The sequence below is a fragment of the Pogona vitticeps genome, chromosome 13 (assembly GCF_051106095.1).
Source record: "Pogona vitticeps strain Pit_001003342236 chromosome 13, PviZW2.1, whole genome shotgun sequence".
Taxonomy (NCBI): Eukaryota; Metazoa; Chordata; class Lepidosauria; order Squamata; family Agamidae; genus Pogona; species Pogona vitticeps.
The window spans coordinates 16,583,380-16,601,164 of NC_135795.1; the positions used below are offsets into that span (position 1 = coordinate 16,583,380).

At 38.5% G+C, this 17,785-nt stretch overlaps 1 protein-coding gene across 6 annotated transcripts in view; it reads right to left on the reverse strand.

Annotated features, from left to right (window-relative positions):
- Window positions 1–17,785, reverse strand: part of SDK1 (sidekick cell adhesion molecule 1) — a 574,835-nt gene that overhangs the window by 228,967 nt on the left and 328,083 nt on the right. For all 6 annotated transcript variants that reach the window (XM_020802390.3, XM_020802389.3, XM_020802388.3 and 3 more), the window contains 2 exons: window positions 6,145–6,256; window positions 4,816–5,006 (listed from right to left, as the gene is read on the reverse strand). In XM_020802390.3, the coding sequence (XP_020658049.3) occupies window positions 4,816–5,006; window positions 6,145–6,256 (303 nt within the window). The remainder of the gene's footprint in view (window positions 1–4,815; window positions 5,007–6,144; window positions 6,257–17,785) is intronic.

A 17,785-nucleotide genomic window follows, 5' to 3' on the forward strand; every position in this document is an offset into this window, starting at 1 on the left:
GGAAACCGATCATCGCTAAGTGAAATTCCTCCATTTAGACCATCGTTTTGCGATCACAATTGCAATCGCAAAAAGATTGTCATAAAGCGGATTTGTCGTAATGCGGGGCAATTGTTAAGCGAGGCACCACTGTAAGGTGCTACATTGGGAGATGAAGAGTTATAAGATGTAGCATGAGGTCTGTGAATAAGTATAAATCATACTACAAATAGGATGAATAACATGAAGTCTACAAAGAAAAGTCAGTCAATCTCTGAATGAAATGTGTAAGGATTGCTTTTTAAAGCTTAAGAAAGCAAAGGGGGATTCCCTGCTGTGCCATCTGCTTTTTCTTCCTCTTCTTCCTGCTCTTACAAGTGGACACTGGAAGTAAGCAATTGTGAATCTGGGCAGGCAAGAACAAGCAACTCCAAATAACCAGCAAGGTTAGAAAGGAATTTCCTGAGGGTTTCAACAGAGTTGTCACACTGGTGAGAACAATGTTTTGCTGAAAAATCTGCCAGTTTTCACACAAAACCTGGGGTTTTTTTGTGTCACCCCTTGACTTCTAGGGAAGAATCTCCCAGGGCTTAAAAATACCTTGTCATTGTGTCTAGACAGGAAAAACAGATGAGAATTAGGAATATAACAACTATTCTTTCCATCCCAAACAATGGGGATTGTGGCTTCACACTGCTATTCTCTCCCATGAGACTCTTGATATTTCTGTACCTTTGCTTTCTTTCTCCTTCTTTTATTCTTTCATCACATTTTATTTTTAGCCATACCATCTACTTTAGAGTACTATTGTTCATGTTATGTAGTGGCAGGATTTCATAAACTCCCACTGAAATGGCAATATAAAAATAACTGGTTATAGCCGTTATACTAAAGGACCTCTGAGAACAAGAGAAAAACATTGTGGTTTTGTTTTGTTTTCTAAATGAGTCCTGTTCTCATAATAACTGTGATGACCACAATTAATCTTTGGATGGCTAGTAGCATAACAAATATGCTTGTATCTAATCTGCTGCATTTTTCCTCCAAACCACCGCTGTGCTAGCTTAGGAACACGACACCCTTTAAAAATTTATAAGAACTGCAGCTAATAAAACTAGAACTTGGAAACTCCTCAGTTTACCTTTGCCGGGACCCTATGAAGACCTAAAGTGAAGCTTTGTCACTCCACTTGGAAAAGTGCAATGAAACTATAAGTTAGTAACACAACTGGACTATTTTACTTCTTGATGTGCTAAGGGTTCAACTCACTAAATGTTCAGACTGGAAACATTTTTATGGGGCTTTTTGAATAATATGGCTCTAGGGTGCTGACAGGAGTTTCTGTGACTAAACTAGTCTCTCCTTTCAGCTCTCTTTGCTAACAATAGGATTTGTTCACTATAGCATATTGCCTAAATCCTCTTGCGTAAATTTACATAGTGTAAGGCAAATGATGCCACCTGTAGCAGTGCAACCCAGAATCCAAGCAGGCAACTTTAATTTGCAGTTGCTAATTAGCCCCCCACAATAGTCTCTCACTTCACCCAGCTGCTAATAAAAGTTTCCTGCCTGGATTCCAGTTCACGTCACTGCAGGTGATGCCACTGGACAGCCGTGCATTATGCAAAGGTCATGTGGCCTGAATGTGGAAGAATAACTACAGTACTTAGGGCTCATTGGTGGTTTTACTCCATTCTTTTCTTAAGTGTCTGCCAATTAGCTGTTTGTGAACTTTTAGCATCCAAGCACATAGTTAGTGCAATTAACAATGTCCTGTTCTGTCATGAGAGCCTTGAGGCACAGTGATTAAACTGCAGCACTGCTGTCAAAAGCATTTGGCTATTCATTTCCCTCCATGCATTTTAAGAAACGAATATACCCTTCTACATAACAACAATCGCTGCCTTTCCTCATTTAATCTCATGCTCATCCATGTTTACTCTTAGTTTGCTTTAAACTATTGTTTCTGTCAACTGGCGTATTCAACACTTGCATAATCCCCTTTTACAGATTACAGATTGCTATGCTCTTATTAATTGTTCAACCAATTTAAACCCCCCAAACACAACTGTGCACTTGAAACCTACTTTCATTTACATTCCTGGTCAGTTCTCAGTTTTGTGTAGTCTGGAAAGAAGTCCACCCCTGCTACGCTCAATTTGGTTGAAATTCCTGCTCTAAAGATATGCTATTGGCAATCTTGGACTGCTCCTCTGATGTAACGTTTTGCATGAAGCAAATCCTTTTTTGTACCTCATGCCAAGACGTGCACAACCCTATGTGGTGTTATATACTTGTGTTCCCTACAAATATTTCATGCGCACAAATGGACAAGCATAATTGAGTCCTTAAGTGCTACTAAAAAACCTTTTAATAATGTAAGGTGTACAGTTTCCACCTTCAAGGAAACTGAGACAGTATTACTTTGTCTACTTTTTAAAAAATTCTTGTCCACACTTTCTCCTGTTCCCTTGCTAATTTTGAAATGGCTCTGTTCTGTTTCAGAGCTGTAGACTTTACTATGAATTATTCTATCACTTTATCACTGGTTTATATTAACTTCCTTTTAGAGACCCTTCTGCTGGCCTTCAAAGATGCTGTAGGCCTGTGACCCTTCAACATGCTAACATGTAGCAGAGCAAGCTGACACTAGGAGTAAATAATCAAGCTGACAATGGTTTGCTTCACAAAATATGCAATAAAAGTAACTGATAACCAATTTTAACGAATGTATTTTCATCTGCTTGTTCATATCATGAAATTTTTTATAACCTTGTTTGCCAGCAACCCTATAAAACTGTTATTATAAATAAAACATTGTAAGCAAGCATATAGAGGCTACTAATCAAAGTTATCATTATGACTTTTAAAATCTTTTCCTCAGTACTGTATTTGTTCTTCTATTCTATCTGAGTTCTACTTAAGTAGTGTTTGCTCTAGTAGGAATTGCATTTGAAATACTGCAATAGGCAAGGCCTGACAGCACAGCAGCAAGATTAAATTAGTCACAATAAAATTGTGGGAATAAAGAAGGGCTTAAATCAAAATCATAAATAATTGAAAAGAGCTCCTGCTATCTTAAAAGAAAAGGAACTAGGAGATAATAATTTGAAGAAATAAAATAGCAAAAAAGGAAGAGGCGTAAAAGCAAACTTCATACATTATATATTTTTTTAAATGAAAGAGGATAATGATAAAAATATAAGACTACTTTTCAGGAGGAGGAAAAATAAATGCTCTTTCACATATAAACGTTTCAAAGCATCTATATATATTAAAGGGCATATTTTAACCTTACTGCATTTTCACAGAGTCTAATATAAATTTCAGTCCTCACCATCAGAAGGTGTCATGAAGAGACTACAATATAAGATGTAGTGTTTCCTGCAGGGAGTTTGGTCAGGGGAAGCAAATATGGCTTCCATACCTCAGGAACCATTCATTTCTTATTTCTTCCCCACTCACAGTCCTTCATGAATTTATTTTATTCTTTGAGATATTTCTGTAACACTTTCTAAAGTGAAAACGACTTCAGGTGGTTTACAAAAATCACACAACAAAAAGTCAACGTAGAAAATAATGGTATCAATGGGCAGAAGTATAAATTACAGCCATGACTTTAAAACACAAGGGCCAGAATCCTACCACCTAATGCCTGCCAGCATTAAGTTAACTGGCGTGCATTTCAGTGATGAACTGTTGCTAGGTAAAAAGTCAATATCAGTTCTGTTCCCTGCTAAACACTAGTCATGTGAACTGGTGCATTTCAAGAATTAGGAGCATAGATTTCTTAATTAGTGGCAGCTCATTGCTGAAATACTCAGCATAAACATTCAATTGCATTCTGAGCAATATATTTAAAATACTGCTTGAATAAATATTTACTGCACTGCTCTACAAAGGAGATGAGACGTCAACTATCAAGGCAGCAAAAGAGAAAGGATCATCCCTGTTCTGCTCTGACTCACAAATATTTCATCTTGGGACTTCTGTATTATACAGAAATAGAAATACCAGGTTCAGATTTGCCCATTTGGGTCACATATTCATTTGCAATAGTCAGCTTGATGACATAGTCAAGGGGTTTATCTCTGGTCTGCGAAACAACAGACTTGCCACTTCAACCTGAGATGGTGGTTCAGCAAGAAATGTTTATATTAATAACGAAATCGTCACTTTTTATAAAATTTGCATTTCATTTCCTATTTATCTTGCTATTTAGAGTCTCCATAACTCTCTCTCTCTCTCTCTCTCTCTCTCTCTCTGTGTATATATATATATCTGTCAAGTAGCGTAACACTTCCTGCTTCTGATGAAGGGGAACACAGGTTCACAAAGCCATATGGCAAAATCAAGCCTTACAAATTACTCAAGATTTGAGACTCTTTATAGGTTTTTGTTGTTGTTGTTGTGCTTTCATACACTAACAGTGCTACCCTGTAAAAATTACAAGTAGAAGGCTGTATACAAGTAGTAAAGCCTCCTCCAAAAACAATCTAGTAGTAAATATGGAAGGGTGTACAGCTGGACATCATGAAAAGTTGAACTGTACAAAATGTGTGTGTGTGTGTTTTGTTTTGTTTTAGTCTCATGAGCCGTTTCAGAGTCACATTGTATTCCATACAGCATCTGTGTTAAGGCACAGAACATCCTTAATGAATTTGTATTCACAAGAAAAATGGACGAATTAATTTTAAAGATAAACCCTGCTTCACCTCTTCTGTTCCTTTCACTGTGGAGAAGTTCAACTGTAAGATCAGTGAAATATTATAATAGCAATATCTATTTCCTATTATTCTTTCATTCAAGGCTCATGTTACAAAAAAGCAGAATTACCCAGGATAGACAAGAAAGCTTTTGCTCTCTCTGGCTCAATAGCGCTGTCTTTCAACTGTGCCTCACAGATGTACATTCCAATGTCAGCAGAGGTTGGGTTGGAAATCGTGAGACGTCTCCCAAAACTGCTAACTCCGGTGGCTATTTTGATTCCATTCCTCTTCCAGGCTATGCTTAATTTCTCAGAGGGCCTATGAGGGTAAAAGTCATGCCAATTATTACTGTGAATTATGTTACCTGCAGTAATAACACACACTGAACATATGACTCACCTAACTCTTCCAGGACTGCAGGCACATTGAGTACTGGACATTTGGAAATAAATCCAGATGCAGATCCAAGGTCTTAAGCAGAAGGATACATCAGGGAAGCAGAAGCAGAGCTACTTGGGGGCCATCAAACAACCATGGCTAATTGCAATAGCAATGGAGCTTTTAAGTGGCAATGATTTGGTTTGCCCAAGCAAACAAAAAATGCTAAGAATAAACATGGGGAAACAGCTATAGCAGAGGTACTTTTATTAACTAATCATTATTATGACTGCCTCTGCTTTTACCAGGTTGAAACAATCAACTGGTGATGTCAGAATATTTGTGATCTTTTGCTTTATCCAGCAATGTGCCTTTCTTACCATGGTATTCACAGCAAAAATTATGAACCACTAATAAGGAAAAGCATTCAGGTTCTCAGTATTTGAATCCACTCATTATTCACTGATGAGGTCAAGATGACAAGTGTATAAGAAGTAGCATAATTAACATTGCCATGATAAAATTTTAAAACTGATGGCATAGTAGACACTTGTCAGAACAGTTCCCAAGATGAATTATACAACTTTGACTTTCTGAGTTCTTTAGTTCTATATAAATAATGACTATTATTTTTCTAACTTGCCCTTCCTCCCCTAAACCAAGAAGCAACATGTAACACAGAATAAAATACAGTAAAATAAAAAACCTCCTCTACGATTGATTTGTATGGAAAATATATTCATTGTAATGCAGTTTACTAATAGTACAAATGAAGGAATGTTTCTGCTTTCACAGAGAAATGACAAGTGCTAATAAAATTCAACTAGGTCGATCTAGTTTATTTTATTCATTTATTTAAAATATTTTTACCCCACTTTTCTCCCTTAAATGGACCAAAGGCAGATTACATCAGTAAAAGACAATATTTAAAGCTTTAAAAAGTAGCCACTTCTTAGTAGAAGAAACAATTACTCCATGTATAGCCATTGTGAATTAAACAGATATCCTCCATCCTACTGCAGGCTTCCCATGTTCCTTGAAAATAATTCTCATTTTGCCATAGCTGAATTTACATTACCTGCCATTGGCCACACACTCCATGATGGCTTCATTACTTCCTGCTATCACGCTTGTATTACGTGGAGGAATTATGATGACTGGATCCATGGTGGTAGATGTGCTGTCAGCACCTACACACAAGAAAACAAATTCCACATAAGCATTTTGCAGTTCTGACTTAGCAGCAGCATACATACCAACAGTGACTGTTTTTACCAGCAACAAAGAGAGGCAGGGCAACTGAAGCAGTGCATAAATGGCCACAGCTTTCATTGGCTACAGCTGAAAGTTTGGTGTAACCTAGGATCCGGCTCCTGACAACAGGCATCTCAAATACTGCCCAAGTCTCTCCATCTCATTCACTACATGCAGGGATCCTACTGGCAGTGGCATCACCTTGGGCATATAAATATGGACCAGCTGCCATGACACAGGAATCTAGCAATCATCTGTGCATGGATGTTTAAGAAACAGCAGAAAGGAAATTTGAGCAAAAAGGTTGGCCCCAGATCCCACTGCTGAGCAAACCCATAATCATCCAGATTTGAAGCACCTCTGCTAGCAAGGCTTGACATTCTGGAGCTAGGCAAACCTGAGACCTTTGAAGTTTACATGTTCGCACAAATCTTGGGTCAATCTACGCAGTACCAGGATCAATGTTTAGCCAACCTCTCATGGATCTTTAGCAGTCCAAGAGTGGAGACATATTAATTCAAGTGGATGGCTTCCTTAATAGGCCTTTCAACACTGATGTTTGTCCTTCAGCACTTGACAGCTCTGCCTGTGACTAGGAAAGCCATGAGTGCTCAGTTGATGCCTATCGTTGGGAGGAACAGCTGGCTCTTTTACACACACACACACACACACACACACACACACACTACTACTACTACTACTACTATTAGTAGTGTCATGAGGAGTTTAGTGCTCTGCTCCAGTGAAGCTTTTTCTACAAGCAACAGGGAAACATCTCGAACTGAAGGGTCCATTTTAATTTAATATTGGCCATAGGGCCAAATTGTTTATTACAGGCAGCCTGTGATTACAAGAAGAATTATTTAAGTGCTGATTGTGTATGATAGTTACAACGGGAGTTTTTCTCACAACCTAGAGTTTGCAGATTACCTCTTTATGTTCTGTGATGGGTCTTCAAGGTATATGAACACCTTTTGCATGCTAGATTTATGAAAACTTAACATTTCAATTCTAGTAACATTTTTTTATAGGTTAGCATTTAGACAAAAGAACGAGTATCACTACTTGGTTTCTAATTACAACCTATGCTAGTTACCAGACACAAAATGTAATCTGTCCTTCAACTATCTATTCAGAGAGTGAATACTAAAAGGCATTTTTAAAACAAGATTCAGGAAAATGAGATGAAAATTGGTATTTTTCTTCTTCTTCTTCTTGCAGATCTTATTATGGTAAGTTTACTCACACTTGATTCAGAAGCCAGTGCAGAATAGGCAAAAGAAAGTCCACAAAAGAGTAAACTAGCCATTAGCAATATACAACAGTGTCTAGAAGGGCTGGGGGGGGGGCTTTTTATTTGAAAAGGGGTGTTATAAGTGCATAAGAAATTCATCAAGAATTGCATACATCCACAAAACTTAACATTTTATTTGGAACTTTAGAGTAGACCTTCATCCTCTCATTAGGGAATAGCTCCACAGTCCAGTTGCTTTTCTGTTGCTTTCATTATTCTAAGCAATCTCCTTTTATTCCAGCTTTTGAAGCTTAATATCACTGGAAGCAAATAGATCATAAGGGTTGCTCCCAAGTAAGATGCAGGAGGGCCCATTTCCAGAGAACAAATATATTGAACTCAAAAAGAATTCCCCCCCAAACTACCAAGCACTTTTATTTTTATCAAACATTTGCTGACTTATATTTTAAGATCTTTTCATGTTTTGTTTAATCTTGCTCCTTCCATGCAGTTTCAAAAGAGCCTGCCAGTGCTTGAGTGGGTTCTTTTAAAAGATTTTTATACACCAGGGAACAAACACAAAATTAACAAAGCAGCATATCACAGCAACTTCAATCCTCTTTCCTTATCAGAAAAGTAAATAACCCAAATCTGCTTCTCTTTTGTGAGTCTACAAACTGTAAATAATTTAGCTTATGCAACTCTCCGAACACACCAGGAAAAAAAAACAGCAAGGAAGGAAAGTGCTGCCATCTTAGGCTTGTTTCTTTCTTACAAATTCAGTGTATGTATTTAATAAGTGAATTAAAATACCAATATGTTATTGCTTTGCTTCAAGCTATTCATTTGGGGGGAAAAAACCACAGCGTTGTTTCCCCTACATGAAAAAGAGTATAATAAAAGATTGCTAAAATAAGGATTGCAATAAAAGAGTTACAGGGGAAAAGAAAATTAAACTATGTCTAAACCAATGAAAATCCAAACTGGCTCATCAAACACTATACATTAAGGCAGCTTAGCATTATAAAATCCACCATTATGAGTCAATGCAATTTAGAGCTGGCAACTGGTAGGTTCCAAATCCTTCAGTCACTAGCACAAAAATCTATCGTGAAACAGAAGAGGGTAGGAAAAAACATTTGTGGCATATTTTGTGCCATTAGACATTCAGCAGAACAATGCTTTAAAATGTGATATATGGATGAGAAAAACCGGCAAATGAATGCACACAATAATAAATAGCAAAGAACTGGGACTTTTACTGCAATCTCAGTTTGAAGGATGAACTACAGAACATAATAAAAAGAAGTGAATCCAAATAGTTATTGTGCAACTTTCAGAATATTTTACTTTTTGTTTTGAACATAACTTGCTATGGCCGATCCAGACTGCTTTCCAATCCCTCCATTACATAAAGATTTTTTTAGAATGGCCAGGATGATGTTTTAGCTTGCAAGACTTATGAAGAGCTGTTAAGACCATGATTTTCTGAGGGTTATTTATTCATAGGACTGCCATAAGCGTAGGTGATTTGTCAACAACAACAACAACGGGATAAAAAGTATACGACCTTGTTCAAGCCAACAACAGGGTGGAGGCCCATCATCAGTCAGAAGGCATGTGAAATTCATTGATCAGAATCGTATTGTTAATTTATGTTTCTGTAAGGGAAATCACCTTAAATTGTGGTGGCAAACTGTTCATATGGGCGAGGCACTTGTGGCGGTCCTTGGATGCAAAAGGGTCTTTGCTGCCAAAACTCACATGATTTTGCTTATGGCGGCATACATTGCTGCTAGTCTTTGACCCTAATAAAGCAAATTTGACATGCATTGGCAAAAGAATTCTGGCCATTGTGTTGATCTTTGGAAATCCCTCAAATAATACAAGCAATCCCTAATGAAGGATCTGCCAGAAACTTAAGCCCAGGGGTGGACAAATTACAGGTCTTGGGTTGCATGCAACTCCAAGGCAATTTGTCCAGCCCCTTGAAAAAATATCAACAAAGAAGGTGAATGATCAATCCGGGAAAACAGGAGCAGCAACCCACCTTTTAAATAGGTTACAGAGGGCCTCTATACAGAGTTACAGAAAAAGCACCCACTTTCAAAACTGAAAGTAGACTTCTGGTCACTTGTACATTTACTTTCTCATTATTTTTGAGAATTTGAAAGTTCATGCAGCTGTCCGGTGGTCTTTGGTACAGACTATTTTGAAGGAAGATCCAAGTTCTATAATGATGCTTGCCACATTTGTCTAAGACCATGCATAGTAACTAAGGAGGAGTAGACCAGCAAAAGCTCAAATTGCCTGGTCTGGTGTCTAGAGATGGGGGGGGGATTTGTATATGCATATCTCCACACAGGTGGTGTTAATGAGGATCCAGCCCCATGGCAGGAGGCGGCAGAACAAGCCTCGCTGCAAGCTCGAAGAGTGGTGAGTGGATTGCCTGCTCCGGAGCCATTGGTAGAATCGCGCCATCCGCATCTGATTGGTGAGTGGACCGTCTGATCACAAGATACTAATAGAAGAATGTAAGGGATCTGATTTTACCCATCCTTTGTTTTTCATCTTTTCTCCTTTGTGAAGTGGGCAAGTCACAGGGGGAGTTACATAACTGCCACTATTCAATACTAATCAGTGCTCTCTTCCTCCCCACAACCACTCCAGCCGTCTGTTACTATTCCAGTGCATCTTAGTCTTTCAGAGAAGGTTACTTGATGATGATGATGATGATGATGATGATTAATTGTATTTATACCCCACCTATCTAGTCATTTCGACCACTCTAGGCGGCTTTAATGTGTGGGAGTGAGGTTATCACAAGAGAGGGTAAATTGTTTATTCTAACTGAAGCAGTGTGATCAAGCGGATGCATAAGATTGGATTCAGGGCACAGTCTAAAAAGTTTAAGATATGCATGGCTTTTGAGTTCTACATTAATTAAGGACAAAAGTGGAATAAGCTGAAGCAACCAATGGCAAACCTGGTTTTATACTTTGAGCCTATGAATAATATATAAGACAGACTTAATTGCACTATTATGCAGTTATGAAATAAATGTACACTTCCAAAGAAGTGAGTAGGAAATTAATACATTTATTTTAATCTTCTTTGTCGTGATACCTTAAGGGCTTGAGATAACTTACAGTATATTCTGAGTGAGCCAAAAGGAGTGTGTTGTTCACAAAGCATTTTCCAAGGTGACAAAGTAATCCCTCTTCGAAAGTTTTTTCAGTGATCATGTTGAAAAGAGGAGGACAAATACATGTAGGAAAATTGTGAAACCATGTACAAACAAAGTGAAAAGAATGTGACCCAGTTGACTAGATTTAGTGTCAGAAGATGTCCACCCTTGGATGGGGTTTGGCCCTCAGAAGCATCACCATGCACCCAAATCTGATTAGCTCCATGCTGTTAGTGTGATTACATCATGTTCACCATGCTATCATCTCACCATGTGAGCCCTGAATAGCCATATCTTTTACCATTTCATTATTTCCAACTGGTGGGACCTAGCATCAGATCACTGAAATAGTGGAGTGATTATAATGAAGGAGCACATGCCGAAAGGTCAACAGACATAGTACAGATTTTGCATTAATGTTCACCTCCACCTGCAGTGCCACAAACACTATCTGTTCTTCAGCTGCTTCAAAAGCAACCAAAGAACAAATGAGGATATTGCGCTGACCTCCAGCAGTCCAGTCCAGAAGGCAGCCTTTCTTGTGCAGTAAACAGATAAGCCCAGGAACCTTTTATGGTGTCTGCAATGAGGCAGATATAGGCTGGACTTCATTTGCCATTTCTCACTAATTGCAAAGAGAACAATAGTGAATAGCATTCATTCTTGTTTCATTTTCATTTATACTATGTCCTAGAAGAAGCCTATTAGCAAGAATTAGTCATCTGGTAATGGTTTCTGAACAAGTGGGGTTAAGATGATGCTGATTAAGACCTAATATATTTCCTCTGAATGCTGACATAACAGTAGAATAACACTGGCTTTTTATCTAATGGAGGACTAATGTGCTTACGCTACTAAATAGCGCACAATATGCTGTATTGTTCAATTATATTAAGCTCACAGAAATACTTTATGATTGGCCTGTAGGACACCAATTGAAAAAAATAGTTACTAACAAATATGTAACAAATATATAACACTTCACATTTCTGGAAAGGCCCCATAATCACACCATGTATTACCAGTTTCTTATGAGCAAAAATGGTAATTTTCATAGCGAACTGGTTACATTTCCATTCATTATAGACCACATCCCTAACTAAGCTTGGATCTGCTTATAGGGGTTTGACAGTAAAATGCTCATGGATAAGTTTTTTTAAGGTGATGCGTTAAGTATACATTTCCAAGGAAACATAGATAATACAATTAGCAGAGTTTACAAATAAGAAGGCCTAAACCCAGGGTAGCGCAGTAAATTAAGTATCTGGCTTTAGAGCAAGAGGTTGAGAGATCAATTCCGCACTGTGCCTCCTGGGAGAAGATCCAGTCTGTGTAGTCTTAGGCAAGAAGGCAATGGTAAACCACTTGTTAGTACTCAATACCTTATAGTTAACATTTATACTATTAGTCCTGCTATCTTGCTTTTATATTATTTTAATTATTATTACTTAAATTTATCTACCGTTTATGCTTATTTTGTTTTTATAACTATTATGTTTATTGTTTTGAATTGTTCTTGTTTAACATGTAAACTGCCTTGGCAGCCAGACGGGCGGTATAGAAGTCATATTAATAAATCAATAAATACAATACAATACCTAGTATAGAACTCTGAAAAGAGTCACCATTAGTCAGAATCAACTTGGTGACATGTAATTCCTCCAAAATGTTCACTAGATTCTGGAACATACTCCGGTGGAGCCTATTTTGCCAACATACCTCTGGCTCAAGGAAGTTATATGGTCATTATCCTCAGAGTGCAAGGATTTCAGAGCAGCAATTCTACCAACCTTATCAGGGCTAACAGCTGCTAAAGCAACCAGGTCCCTTGCTCAACACCTGCCTTTTCACAGTGAAGATGGAGCTGTAGGCCTGTTTAAGCCTTCTCTGCTGCAGCCACAGCTGCCTCTGTGCATAAGTCTCCATTATGAGCTCCACTTGGAGCTGTCCAGATTCTGAACTAGGAAAGTGAGCACAGAAATTAGAGCACCTGCTAAATTCGCCATCCTCGCTGTTTTTTCACTCATTCTGATTTACACTGTGTAAACTTAGCGAGCCACCTTAGTGAAACACTTAAAAGTCCCAAAGGCCATCTTTCCTTCAGCCAAGAACAAGACAAGGAGCTTTTAACCTGTTGAGGTTCCCATAATTTGCAATTCACACAAAAATGTATCTCTATAAACCAAGTCCCTGTTCCAGAAGGAAACCACAGATGCAGCAAGCAGAGAACTCCTGGTTAACCGAGAAGAAAGATGCAGACAGCTGATCCAAAGCTTCAGATCCTTAAATGTTTAGGGGAAAAAGGCAGCATACATCTACTGCTACACAAATTTCTGCAAATTCCTCATAATCCTCCTTGAATAGGAAAAGAACATTTTCCTATAGCAGTTCAATGTCATTTGTGAGAATAAGACAAGTGACCATCCATTTTCATAGTGTGGACTCAAGCCCCTAAAGTAGGGGAGACAAAGTGTACTCCCCCCCCAGGGCATTTTTATAGATCTCAGGGCACTCCAGAACTTTCCAAATATGTTTAGAATAATAATGGCCTATTTTGATGAAAAAGGGTGCTGAGGAAATGCAGTTTTTTTTTGTTTCTAGGCCTTGGAGGGTTTCCCCCCATCCACCTCCAAAACAAATAGAAATGGTTCTTTGAGCATTTCCTTTCCCACCCTTAAAAAAAAGCCTATTCTTGGCTATTTTGGGGCCTGATGTGACCAGTAAACAAGCTGCAGACCTGTACAGGCCACCCAAGCCCACCTGCCTTGCCTACTTCATTTACAGTGGGGTCTTGACTTGAGAACTTAATCCGTATTGGAAGGCGGTTCTCAAGTCAAAAAGTTCTCAGGTCAAATCTGCATTTCCCATAGGAATGCATTGAAAACCATTTGATCCGTATCTGCTCTTTTCCGTCCATAGAAACTAATGGGAAGCTGCTATTCTGCCTTTGACCACTAGAGGGGGATATTTTGTTTCTTTTTTTCTTAGGTCAAGAGAGGTTCAGGGAAGGCAGGGAAAATACAGTCCAGGCAGTCCAGGACCAGGCAGTCCGAAGACTGTCTCCCAATCCACTCTCTAAACGCTGGGAGGAGAGAGGAAGCAGACAGGCACCCTTTTCACTGGCCAACAGTTAACTGAAAGTTCACTTTTTGCACTTTCCCTGCCTCCCACGTGGTTTTTTTTCAGTTCTTAACTTAAATCTAAGTATGTAAGTCAAGTCAATATTTTCCTATGAGAGTGGTTCTTAAGTCAAAATGTTCTTAACTCGAGCCGTTCTTAAGTCAAGACCCCACTGTAACTGGAAGCTTCTGCTTGGGTTCTAACAACCACAGAGATGAAAGTATCTCATATGTAGGAACTAAGCAGGTGATGCATTCTCTATCACGTTTCATGTCTGTGTGTCTTGAAAACGTTCACCACCACAAGATGCGTGTCTGATTAAAGAAAAGACGCATGAGTCTAAACTAGAGATGGACACAAATTATAAAAAAATGAATCACTAAATTCATTCAAAACTCACTTATTCATTGATTCATATTCATGTTAATCAACGTCCTCAAAGAATGTGAATCAATTAATTTTTAGTGACTTTTTATTTGTCCATTTGTTGGGCTATAAACGGCCACCCAGGCACCTAGAGACACCAAAATTGCATAGAAGCTTTACCATATTTCCTCTACGATTCCTCCAAGTTCGGTGAAGCGTTTCGGAGATCTGAGTTATACCCACACAAAGAGCCCACCCCCGAAAAGTTCCCCCAGGTACCTAGGGACACCAAGGTCACCAAGAAGCTTCTACTGACTCTCCTCTACAATACCTCCAGGTTTGGTGAAGATTGGGTTTCTCCAAGCCAGCTGCTAAAGAGCACTTTCCTGGGGGGACCCACTTTGTGGGTGTATAACATGGATGTCTGAAACCCATCCCAGTTGCACACAGGAAGGTACAAAGGAAGTTTGATGGAGGAGGGAAAGACTTATATGCCTGCCCTTACAGACTCATGTAAAACTAAAAGATTTCTTATTTTGAAATGAATCAAAATTGAGTTATGCTACATTTCTGTTAACAGAGTGACCGTTTGTACCATGGCCATTTAAAGAAAAAAAAGTTCACACTAAAATCAAGCCCCCAGGTCAAGAGCATTTCAGAGAAATTCCAAATATTGTAGCATTGTAGAAATTAAGCTAATACATTATTGTATAGCTTTCTAGCTACAGCCCAGCTATTCATCTGAGAAGCAGTCATGATTTCAGTTCTTCCCTCTGAAGTTGCCTTCTGATAACTCTTTGTGTTCAAACAGCAATTTAGGACTTCAGACTCTGTCACTGACCTGACCCTCCCTCCAACACACAGTGGCGGGGTTCTTTTGGTAAAGAAATGTATGTAGCATCCAAGATACCAGAGCATTGAACTCAAGGGGGGAAATTACATAGCCGAGTGCTAAAGAGAACTCAGGCTATTTTTCAAATATATAGATATACCTATACACATAGCTGAGAGCAGGATATAATCCTATTTAAGATTAGTTCAAGGGGGATACATCATACCTGGCAAGAGGACCAGTGAGCCTAGGGTTGGGGAATCTGCATCCCTAGAGATGCTGATGAACTACTACTCCCAGCATCTGTCTCCACCGGCCAACTAGCTAACACTAATGGGAACTGGGGTTCTGCTGTATCTAAAGGGTCACAGGTTTCTCAGCCCTCAGTTAGTCCTTCAAAGTTCAAAGAGCAACAGGCCCTGTACCCCACCTCAAACAATCACTAGGGGGAATCAGTTACTTTACATCTTTTGTCCAACCTGCAATGCAAAAATTACTTTTGTTCTGTTAATGCTGGAATTTGCAATATGACAGCCTGTATTTCAGAAGGACTTTAAAGTAACTGATCAATGAAACCAATGCTGAAAAGGGCTATATATTTTTATGACACAGTAAAGCAAGAGAAACATCCTGATCCATGTGAATAAAAGAAGTATTGTCTCAAGAGGAAGAAACAGTCAGGTTTTGTGGGATCACATAGGAAAGTTGTTTAAAAAGTGTCTTTCTATAAATGAAAGTGGTGAAGATCAAGAGCCTACAACCTGGTGAAATCGCTAGAATTCTCTCTTCTAAATCTGCAGTTCGTGTGATATAGTCATACAGTTAACAATGCACCTGAGGCATTTTGTTATTGGAATGTAGTAATTCTATGATAATGTTCTACATTTATATAGGGGTAGAATGTTTCACATGTACTGTCATAAATCCAAAGAACTATATGGTTAGTTCCACATAACCAAGAGAAGCTTGTACATTTACGTTTCTAGACTGTTAATCTATATAATTGTTGTGTGCCTTCGAGACAGAACTGACTTATAACAAATCTAACTTTCAAGGTAAGTAAGATATTTAAGTAAGTGGTATTATTGGTTCCACTCCCCCAGTGAGGAACCATGGTTGAGCACGTATTCTCACCCAGGCCTTCTGAGTCCATTACTCTATCCACTACACCACTACTAGGCATCACTAATGTACATACTGTATTGCATGCCATATTTTGAAAATGAGAAAACCTTACCAAACCACTCTGCAGTAAACTGAACTCAATACTGTTAAGGAAAAATTCTGGTTTAATATGAGATGTACACTGGACTGTTAATCTCCCTTATCCTTTTACTTTATTTTACCATTGCAATGCAAGGGAACTGGATGGAAGGCAATAAAAATTTGCTAGTTGCAGAAAGGACCATCGTTGCTATTCTTTGCAAAAAGTCATTTTAAAAGTGAAGAGACACTTTGGGATAAAATTGCATAATAAACTGCATGCACTTCATAGCAGCTTAACTACAGTGAATAAGTGTGGGAGCAACAGCTGCTTTCTGATCTCTATGCTCAGGTAAAAAATGTTTTCATTGTCTAACCATGTGTCAACAGCATGCTTACCCTGTAACACCCATCCGTGGAGCAGCTGTGCTGATTATCTGCCTGTGATGCTTGTGTAATATTTTGTGGCATGACATAGCTGTTGGCAATCTCCGTCCAAGCACTCAAGTAAAATTGCAGTAATTCTTTTAGGTGAGAGCATAAGGATACTGAAAAAGTATCTTTATTCTCATCCTCTCAGTCTGCTGATTGTGGTTTCAGCTTTTTGAAGAAGTCTGAAGATCCCATTATAATACTTTCCTCACAATCTCTCAAAAAATGTAAGAAAACTGGGGCAACAAAATAGTTTCTATTGTTAACAGCTGTTAATCATGACAAGTCTTTTTTTTAGGATGGGAAGCCTTTTCTTATTGCTCATGACGCCAGTCATGATACCACCATGATTCCTCAGACCTTCTCAAGATCCAGAGGTCTCAGAAGGATGTGATACTAGAATGGTTGGCTCAATCAGAGCTTGGAAGTACTGTAACTTATTTACTAATATGACATTAGTAACAATACATTTCTTTTTCAAGTAACTAAGGCACAAGGAAATTACATTATAATTGTACTGTGCTAAAAATATATTCATTTATTTTCTATATAACTGTTGCAGTTACCACTGTTATGAAGATGGTGGCCTCACAATGTAAGGTTGTGGTGTACCAACAGATATTGATCTTACAGCACTGTGGTATGTGTATATATTTTAAGTAAGACAAACACCACTATGTTTCTTTTGAATAATGAAAATGTGGAGAGCTTCTTTAAAGACGATTGTCTATGTCCATGTTAAGAATATCTAATCATCTTTTTAAAAATGAATTTCTAAGTTCTAGCATCAGCTTGTTCCTTGCCTGATATTGCCTGATAATTTTTCAGTCCTTGTGAGATACTACAGGAGCCTAGGCCTCATGCCCAAACAATTCTGGAAGTTGTGTGCTGGTTTAAGTGATAGTGGGCAAGCCTCAGCTAATTTTGCTAATCTGAAACAGAGACAAAGCAACTGCTAAGTATTCTGCCCATCACTTACATGCAAAATAGTCCTGCCTGCTAAATTAACCAGGAGCAAACCAGGAAGCAAAACAGTCACTGAACTGTGAATTAGAGATGGGGGCATTCGTATACGAATACAAATATCCCCA